Raw genomic sequence first — 10570 nt, forward strand, 5'->3', positions numbered from 1 at the left:
GGTGTGCCTAAGAGTGCAGCTTCTCTCTCTAAAAAAGTTTCTCTCTCGCGCTGGACTGAACTCGAGTAAATACGGTATCAATGGCGTCAAAATACCCTAGATCTGTGGTGATTAATTGTTGTAACGTTGAATCTGCGCGGGGAAAAGATGAGCGGGTCTTTTGAGTATCTTCGGAGTTGTAGCGATAATGTTACGGGATTCGTGTTCAGGAGAATACATTTAATTTTTGAAACATTTGATAATTCTAATATCAATGCGAGGTCCAAAAAATGAATTACGGAAATTAGGTGTTACGCAATGTGCACGATGTCATTACTGTTATATATTAATAAATGAATAATACTAGATTTTTGCAAGTCTAACCCGAGTTTGAGCTCACTTTAGTCTATTTCCAAAGTATACAAAAAAAACTGAGCCCCATTCAAGAATGTATAGGAAGTACAATCACATTCATAACTTCATAGTTATGACTGCACAATACACGAAAGCGAATTTCCGCTATAAACTTTATATTTATCTGCGATTAACATTTGAAATAATCTATTTTCGATTCACACCACGAATAACCTATATGTTGCACAATACGTAACCGTCAAACTGTAATGGCCGCTGTGAGTTACGTACTCAACACGAGCTTTGTTCGTTTTAGTTACACTTTTCTACACTTTTTATACTTTTCCTGAATCTAGCAAAAGGAAGGTGCCCTTTCCTAGGGAAAGTGTAAAAAGTTTAGAAAGTGTAATAGCGTTTTCCACCGGTTGCACTGAGTGCGTACTGGCTCGAACAGTAGCGGGATTCTGTAACTCTCTACCGACAATTATCGCTGTCGCTAGCTAGCGACAGTTGTCGCTTGCATCGACGATGCTAGCGACGTAGGGTGATTCTGTAACTTAGATGTAACGATATTCATCGATGCAAAACTAGTCACAGGTGCATCGATAAATGTCAATAGATTTTCAGCAAATTTGACAACGTCGCAGATATTATCACTAAAAATCTAGTAAGTTCGGCCAGATTATTTGCGAACGCAAACAAAATCTGTATCTTTGCCGTGATCTTTCCTCGCGTTGTATAAAAAAACTTTCCTCCGATTAATCAAAAATGGAAAAAAATGGAATAGTGCAAGTATTCTGAGCCCAAACAGTTCCAATGGTTTTAGCTACTTTGAGTACTATCAACTATATAAATGTTGCAATGCTCAACTAAACTGATTTGGAGAAAAGGCCTTATATATGTCCTCTGTTTGTCACCTATTAATGATTAGAATCACTCCGTCCAAGTAATTGTATAAAATTCTGAAATATTTTTTTAGGTTACTTTGACTGAACCCTCTTCATAAGTCTATTTCTCAGCATCGAAATAGTTGATTGAATACTATTATTTGATCAACCCTCAAGATATGTTATAAATGTACTTGTATATTTGTAAAGATATTGAGCATTGAGTTAACGTAACCTTAAAAGTATGTATTTGAATTTCATACAATTACTTGGATAATTAACACCGTTTTATATAGAAGGTTAAAACGATTATATTATTGTGCTGAAAAAAATAATTGCTTGTTAAAGTGGATCTTCATATTCACTTGCATGATGAAGTTTTCAATCCGTTTTAAATCTAAATACTATCTTGAAGGCTAGAGAAAAATTCACGCGCAACCAACATATTGACATGTGTTGCACCAATACTATCGTCCACTGTGTCACTGATTATCGTTACGCCTTAGCGAGACTTCCATATCCATCGCTACCCGACCGACAATTAACGTAACCTAACGATTCGAACTAGCGACAAATATCGTTAACAGCGTCGTACAGAATCACTACTAGCGACAATTGTTGATAGGAGGCGTTAACGATAGCGATAATCGTCGCTAGAGAGTTACGGAATCCCGCTACAGGGGGCACTCATTCCGTGCATGCGTTGCCCGGCATCGGGGCAAACCTTCTGAGTGGAATACGCCGTACGGCATACAGGGATGTGACATTCTACATAAGAAATCAATTTTTATAATTATCAATTTTTTCCTAATTTTTTAATTAATTTCAAAACAAACACCATAAATATTTTATTTATCATGTTTTTATTAATTAAAAATAAACAATAGAAATTGTTGTAATATACAGACAAATTTATATTCTTGATTAATGGCCAGTATGAAGCTTGACGAGCCATCTATTGGCCAGCGATAGTTTTGCGTAGCGAGACGAGCTCAGATAGTGAATCAAGAAATCAAATTCGTCAGGTGTATTTGGAAGAAGCTAAGAAAGTTGTAATTCTGAAAATTTAATATACGAAAATATAAGTATAAGTGAATCGAAAATGGCTAAGCAAGTTAAGATGGAAGATATTATGATACCCATTTTTGACGGGGCAAATTATTCAAGTTGGAAAATAAGAATAATGTTATTACTGGAATACAAAAGGTCTAAAGATCCAGCAGTTAGTAATATCACCAATAAGTTTAAAAATAAAGAAGAAAATTGTATAGAAATGGATTTAAAAGCAAGAACGATAATAGTCAGCTCAATCTCCGATAAACAATTAGAATACGTTGGTGGATGCAAAACAGCATTAGAAATGATGACAAGATTTGATAAAATGTATACGACACAATCAACAGCACTGCAAATAATGTGCAGAGGAAAAATCGATGATATTAGATTGACAAACTACCAGTCAATAGAAGAATTTTTTGTAGAGTTTGAAAAATTAACAAATGAATTTAAAGCAGCTGGAGGAAAGATAGACGAAACAGAAAAAATGAGATATTTGATCAAAGCTTTGCCACCAAGCTACAGTTATATTGGCGACTTTCTTGATGTAATACCAGAAGAGCAAAGAACCGTTGATTACTTGAAGTCCAAAATAAAGGAAAAGAATTTGAATTCGAACGACACAAACAGTAAAAGTAATGTCAGCACATTTGGTGCAAAAACACAAGATAAGTGCTACAACTGTGGTATACCAGGTCATCACAAGAAAGACTGTAAAAAGGGACAACACAACAACAGAGAAAAGGGTATTCAAGTCAATCAAGGACAGCGAAGTCATCAGCGAGGCTATTACAGAGGTGGATATCACCGAGGTCGAGGCAGAGGACAAGGTCAATCCAGAGAAAACTATTCCAGCAATCAACAGGGCAACTACTCATCGGAGACTTGGTCAACAGAGGTATGCAAAGAAAAAGCAGCGGACTACAACGTCAACAGAGAAAAACTTAGATATTATAAAATGAGACAGGTAAATCATGTAACAAGTTTGAACGAAAATTATACCGAAATAAGTTGGTTACTAGATAGTGGTTGTACAGACCATATTATGAAAAATGATAAATTCTTTTATGATTATGTGGATTTGAAAATTCCAATTGATGTTAAAATGCCTGATGGAAAAAATTTGAAAGCTACAAAAATTGGAAATATTAAAATTTTTCTAAAAAATTATTATAATCAGGTACAAATTGATTTAAAGAATGTATATTACGTTGAAGGCATAAGACAAAATTTATTAAGTTTTTCTAAGATAACAACAAATTATACAATACTAGCTAAAAATGAAAGTGCCAAAATTTATAATGAATCAAGACAGTTAGTAGCTGTTACAAACAAAGTAGATAATTTATACACTTTGAAAAGTTTTATTTCAAAAGGAAACAATAATACAACGTATGTCAATTCCATAAAAATTACTGATAAAGAGAAATGGCATAGAGCATTAGGTCATGTAAATTTTAAATATTTAAACAAATTAGTGAAGGAAAAATTAGTTGATGGATTACCGAATAAAATCGAAAGCACTGATATGAAATATGCAAATTGTATAGAGAACAAAATGCCTAATGTACCATTTTAAAATAACAGAACAAAAACTAGTGAAATCCTAGAACTAATTCATACAGATCTAAATGGTCCACATAGCACGATTGGCTACGGTGGAGAAAAATATTTTTTAACATTTGTAGATGATTATAGTAAATGCACAAGAATCTTTTGTATCAAAAATAAATCAGAAACAGCGAGTTGTCTAAAAGAATTCGTAAATTTGGTAGAAAATAAATTCAATAAAAAAATAAAGAAATTACGCTGTGATAATGGCAAAGAATACGTAAATCGCGAAATTTATGATTTTGTTAAATCCAAAGGAATTGAATTGTTACCATGTCCACCCTACGTCCATGGATTAAATGGAGTAGCGGAAAGATATAATAGATCTGCAATGGACATAGGTAGATGTCTAATGCGAGAAGCCAAAATACATAGAAGGTATTGGCCAGAAATTATGAAAACAGTAGCATATTTAAAAAATCGTACAATTGCAAATACGGAGGAGAATAAAACTCCCTATGAAATATTTTTAAAAAAAAACCAAATGTAAAAAATTTGAAAATTTATGGAAGTCGAGTTTTTGTTAGAATTCCGGAAGCTTTAAGAAAAAGTAAATGGGACGACAAAGCACAATTAGGCGTACTAGTAGGATATATTGAAAATGGATATAGAGTTCTAGTAAATAATAGAGTAATCAATGCTAGACATGTACAAATTGTTGAAGAAAATACTAAAATAATATGTTTGGAAAAACTTGATGAAGAAAGCGATAACGATTCGGAAAATAGCGAATCTAAAACCTCAGATCAGGAAGCGTTTGGAAGCAATGAAATTGATTCAAATGAAAACAATCCCTTACATTCTACTCATCCTCTCGAGGAAAGTAGAAGTAATAGAACTAGAATTAATTCAAATCAAAATGATATTGAAAGTGAAAGTGATGAAAATGCAACAGTAAAAAGAACATCACACAGAAATAAAAGTCCTATAAACAGGTACGGAAATCCTGTATCACATTTTATTTATGTTCATTATGTTGATGCAAATGTACCAAATACTTTCGAGGAGGCGTTAAACTCCAGTGATAGTAAAAAATGAAAAATAGCAATGGATTCTGAAATAGATAGTTTAAAGAAAAATAATACATGGAAAATTGTTGAAAGACCAAAAGATAAAAAAGTAATTGATGTCAAATGGGTCTATAAAAGAAAAGATAATAATATTTATAAAGCAAGATTGGTTGCAAGAGGATTCCAACAAAGGGAATACACTGAAAATGTTTATTCACCAGTGGGTCGAATGCAAACATTGAAAATTTTATTGTCATACAGTTGCAAAAATAATCTATTTATTGAACAAATGGATGTTGAAACAGCCTTCTTAAATGGCGATGTAAAATCAGAAGTGTATATAAACGAACCAAAAGGTTACGAAACAGGGGACAATAAAGTTTGTAAATTGCAAAAGGCACTCTATGGTCTAAAAGAAAGTCCAAGAGCTTGGTATGACTGTTTCAATAAGTTTGTCGAAAAATTAAATTTTGTAAGAAGTAATTATGATTACTGTTTATATGTGAAAAATACAAGCAAAGATCCAATATATATATTAGTATTTGTAGATGATCTTTTGATCTGTTACAAAGATAAAAAAGAAATAAACAAAGTTAAAGCTAGTCTAATGGAAAAATTTGTTATGAAAGATTTAGGAAAGATTAAAAATTATATCGGAATAAATATTGATTATAACAAAGATAAGGGTAAAATGACTTTAAGTCAAGAAACATATATTGAATCATTGGCTGTAAAATACAATTTAGAAAATTCTAAGTTATACGATACTCCAATGGAGACAAATCTTAAATTAGAACAAGCAAATGAAATCAATGAAAATATAAAATATAGAAATTTAATCGGCGAGTTGTTGTATATCAGCACAGGCACAAGGCCAGATATAGCTTTCAGTGTAAACTATTTGAGTCGATATCAAAGTTGTTTCGACCAAACACATTTCAAATATGCAATGAGAATTCTAAAGTATTTGTATAAGACCAAAGGTTTAAAACTAACATATTACAATAATATAAATTGTGAAATATTAGATTGCATGGTAGATTCTGATTACGCAGGAGATAATGTAGATAGAAAATCTACAACGGGTTTTGTAATAAGATTATATGGAAACTTGATTTTCTGGAAAACTCATAAACAGAGTACAGTAACAAAATGTTCAACTTTTGCAGAATATACTGCTATGTCAGAAGCAACAAGAGAAATATTGTTCGTTAGAAATTTGTTAAGCGAAATGTTTAATGTAAAGTTTGATAAACCGATAAAAATATATGAAGATAATTCAGGCGCAATCGCGATAGCAAAGTTTGGAAATTTTACAAAAAACTCAAAGCACATCGAGGTGCAATATCATTATATAAATGAAAATTATGAAAATGGAGTAATTGACATTGTAAAAATAGAGTCAAATTTAAATATAGCGGATATGCTTACTAAGAGTCTAAATAAGATAAAATTTATAAAGAATCGAGAAGAACTCAGAGTGATTTAAAAGTTCCAAAGTAATGCTAATTATGTTAGAATCAAGATTATAAATTTAAGGAGGCGTGTTGTAATATACAGACAAATTTATATTCTTGATTAATGGCCAGTATGAAGCTTGACGAGCCATCTATTGGCCAGCGATAGTTTTGCGTAGCGAGACGAGCTGGCGCGGGACCGTACGCGCCAAGATTCAATCCAGCTCTCTTCTCCTGGACTCCTTGTTAATAGGACATGTCGCACAGTCCTTTATGTAAATAGTCATTATACGTTAATAAACTACTTTAATATTAATTCCATAGAACCACACTCCCTCTTTTATATCCACAGAAATAATAAACATAAATTAAAGTTTTAGAATAATCAACATTAAAATTAAAAGGTTTTTCTTTCTTTCAACATAAATTAAAAAAATTAAACTATTCAAATAAAAAAGAACTAGAAATCCGTAGGCAATGAGTTGAGGAATAACAGCTTAGGTAACCGTTTGGATAAAATTCGGCTCTTGGTCTTTGTTAATATGGCGCCAGCTTTCGAGAACAATCTCTTTGCTGGAGCCGAAGAAGCCGGTACCAAAAGGTGCTTACACGCCAACTGTGTCAGTTGGGGATAAGCTCCTTCATATCTTCTCCAGGATTCTAAAGCATCTTCTTTTAACTCTATTAGAGGCGCAGCTATGTACAAGCTTAATTCGGATGTCTGGCTGTAACTTTGACTGGTTTTCATAGTCTCCACGAACAGCTTGTTGTGGGTTTCCCAAATGTCATCATTATCGACTTCATCAGCGGCCGAAGTTATTGACAGTGCACAATGCTCAGGTTCGCGGTTTTCTTCAATGGATCGTCTAATGTAGTTTATAGTTCTTGTCAATGATGCTCCATCATCAAGGTGTAATTTTTTGAAACGAGGATCTAAAAATGTTGCAGTAGTAAATAAATGAACTTTTTGTATATGCTCAAATCTTTTCTTAAATTCATTTAATAATGAACTTTTTAATTGGATGGCCAAATCATGTGATGGATCTGTTTTTTCCAAATACTGTTTCAAGCACTTTATCATGGGAATAGCTTTGCTTGCGCTGACATATTTTTCACTACACATCTCCTCGGTTACTTTTTCAAACGGTTTGAGTATTTTTACGACCTCTTTCAGTACAGCAATTTCACTAGCTTGAATCATAGGCGGAGCATTAGGGTGATTCAATAAAATGCCACCCACTGTCCTACTCATAGCTAAAAACCTTTCAAGCATGTGCAATTGAGAATTCCACCGTGTTGAAACATCGCCTATCAGGTGTTTAATTTTTCCTTCCGGTACATTTGCAGCCTTTTGAGAATTCATCAATTGGTCTGCACCAACTCCGCTCTGATGGAACCATTGTACAATTTTGCGAACTTTATCAATGAATAATTTTATTTCTATCACCATGACTGAATTTTGCACAACAAGGTTTAACGTGTGTGCTATGCAGCGAATATGCTTTGCTCTTCTAAATGCAAATTCAATGGCTTTTACAATATTTGCACCATTGTCGGTAGTGACGGCCACAATTTTTACTTCAGGTATTTCCCATTTTTCGCAAATATTTTTTATGGTGGTTGATAGGTATTCGGCGGTATGACTCTCTGAAAGTGGCTCACAAGCTATATTGAAAGAAACAATCTTAAAATTTTTGATAAAATGAATAGTTACTCCCAGATAGCTTTTCATTTGCAAATCTTTCCATTTGTCAATCGTTAAACATATATTGGTAACGGATTGTAACTTGTTGATTATAATAGCTTTTTTCTCTTCGTATTTTCCATCAATCATGCCGGTTATCGTTTTGCGACATAGGATTTTATATATTGGTGCACGTAATTTAATCAATTTTCCAAACCCTTCTCCTTCGACCACGCTGAAAGGAAAATTATCGCGGTATATCAATTGTGCTATAGCGTCTGCAATCTGTTTGTTTTTTGAACCCCCTGATCCAAATTCTAATATTTTTGAGAATGATGCTTCTATGCCCATTTTTTGTCGTTTAGGAGATGAAGGCCCTACAGGATCTTCAATTTGAGATGCGGAAGTGGTCGGCATCATAATCATAGAGTCTTCAGAATATGTAGATGTCGATGGCTTAGCAGACAAAGCTGCAATTGATTCTTCCTACCAATTGTTTCCCGACTTGGCTGCATGATCCTACAACAAAATTAAAATTGGTTAAAAATATCCTTTAGCAAATGGCCACTAAACTAAAAAAATATTACATATCATAAATAGCCAATTAAAATAAAAATAAATTTTGACTCGATTAATCACTGTTTAGATCGTAAATTGATTTATTATCTGAATCGGTAAGTATATCTTCCGATTTGTAAACACTCAACCCTAAACTACAAATCTCAAAATGAAACTTTGACTTGCATGTCATTATTCATATTGCCCGGGCATTTTAAATAGTGCCCTGATTTATCATTTGGTTGGTTCAAAGAAGAAAATAGTAGGTACTTACCTCTTTATTTTCAATACTACTTATGATACCAGAGTGTTTCATTTCTATGTGTTGCTTTAAATTGGTTGTATTAATACACGTTTTTAAAATTTTAGGGCAATATTTACATTTAGCATTGCCAGATTTATTGTCAACATGAAAATATTGACGCTAACTACTTGTCGCTCTTTTGGTTGTTGACATTGTTAAAAACAAGATTTTTAGAAACACTAATTTTTTTTTTGTCACGAAAAACTGTCAAAATTGTCGTTTGAAAAATGGAGTTTCAATAACGAATAATGAATGACATATCAGCCGAATGTTGGTAAAATAAATAGTACAATCGTTGACTAACTCCATCTAGTGAATGTTTGATTAGCTAAATTAATGAAGTAATGTTTCAAAAGCACAGAAGGGCTGTCATCGTAGACGCACAGATGGCGGTAATATAATATTATCTCCATAGAGATAGTATTCTTTCATAGTTCGCGCTCCGGGTTATAAAAGACCAGGCCTGATGTCGGGGGGTGGCAGATAAAAAAATCGACTATGATTGATTTTTTATTATAAAAAAAATCGATTATTAATCGATTATTTGGAACATTAAAATCGAGTATAAAAATCGATTTTTACTTAAAAAAAATCGATTTTAATCGATTATTTCCATAATCGATCATTTTTTCACATCACAACGGCCGTACCCAGGTAGCATTCTGTCGCAAGTTCACGTTATGGTGGTCACGTGGCGCGTGCATTGCTCTGGCGGCAGACCACTATCTGCCTGTTTCCGCAGTTGTAGGATGACGTGCGCATCTGTGCTTTCGACAGAAGCTTGCTGCAGATCATGCATGATTCTCGAAGGGACTGCCGGTATTCACGAAGAGCAGAATGCACAGGTTCTCATTGGCAAAAAAAAAAAAAAAGAAAACTACATATTGTAAGATTTATTTCAAATATAATATTCAAAATCACAGAACATGGCAGGTCATTCGTTCACTATAATCGTTATACTATATAATTATAATAATATTTATATTTTATATCATTAATATGCGGCTATAGTAAAATATATGATATATTACACCCATATACATATATAGGTATAATATAAGTTTGCATATTTTTTACTTTTACTTAAAGATAATTAGTTATAAACGTGTTACAGTTACTCGCGAGCAAAAATGAACAAGAAAAACACTGACTTACAAATCTACGTCTACAACAAAACTAGAAGAGAGGGTCTCTTCTACCGTTGTACAGTTATTAATATAAATATGTCTAGTTACATTTTTATAATAGTATTGATAAATTGATATCAAATGAGTAGAACAGTAGATAATAATGAAGTAGTTGAAATCAAAAAATAAAAATTAATACTTTATATAAATGTCAGAAGACTAAAATTTATACCAGATACCAAAAGCGTCTACAGTATCTAAATGTTAGCTATTTTATAGCTATGTTAGTACAAACCCGTCGCATTTGTTGATATAGGTATAATGTTTCATTGGAAAACATATAGCTACATGTCACTTGTGGATATTACAGCTGCAGTACCAATTATAAATACTGTGCTTGAGCATAAACATAAAAACTAACATCACAGCTATACGTACTAAAATATTTCTTAGTCAAACAAAGTACATAGGTACGTATGTTTGAATACACGTAGGATCTTTAATAGGCAAATTGTGGGTCTCTTATTCCGCAGTGTCATTGTC

General features: G+C 32.8%; 1 protein-coding gene across 1 annotated transcript; it reads right to left on the reverse strand.

Annotated features, from left to right (window-relative positions):
- Positions 1–6814: 6814 nt before the first annotated feature.
- Positions 6815–8455, reverse strand: LOC124294755 (E3 SUMO-protein ligase ZBED1-like). The gene has a single exon (XM_046741687.1). It carries the CDS (start codon positions 8453–8455, stop codon positions 6815–6817), a length of 1641 nt encoding a protein of 546 aa, XP_046597643.1.
- Between the last annotated feature and the right edge of the window lie 2115 nt (positions 8456–10570).

Source organism: Neodiprion lecontei, chromosome 5 (assembly GCF_021901455.1).
Source record: "Neodiprion lecontei isolate iyNeoLeco1 chromosome 5, iyNeoLeco1.1, whole genome shotgun sequence".
NCBI lineage: Eukaryota > Metazoa > Arthropoda > Insecta > Hymenoptera > Diprionidae > Neodiprion > Neodiprion lecontei.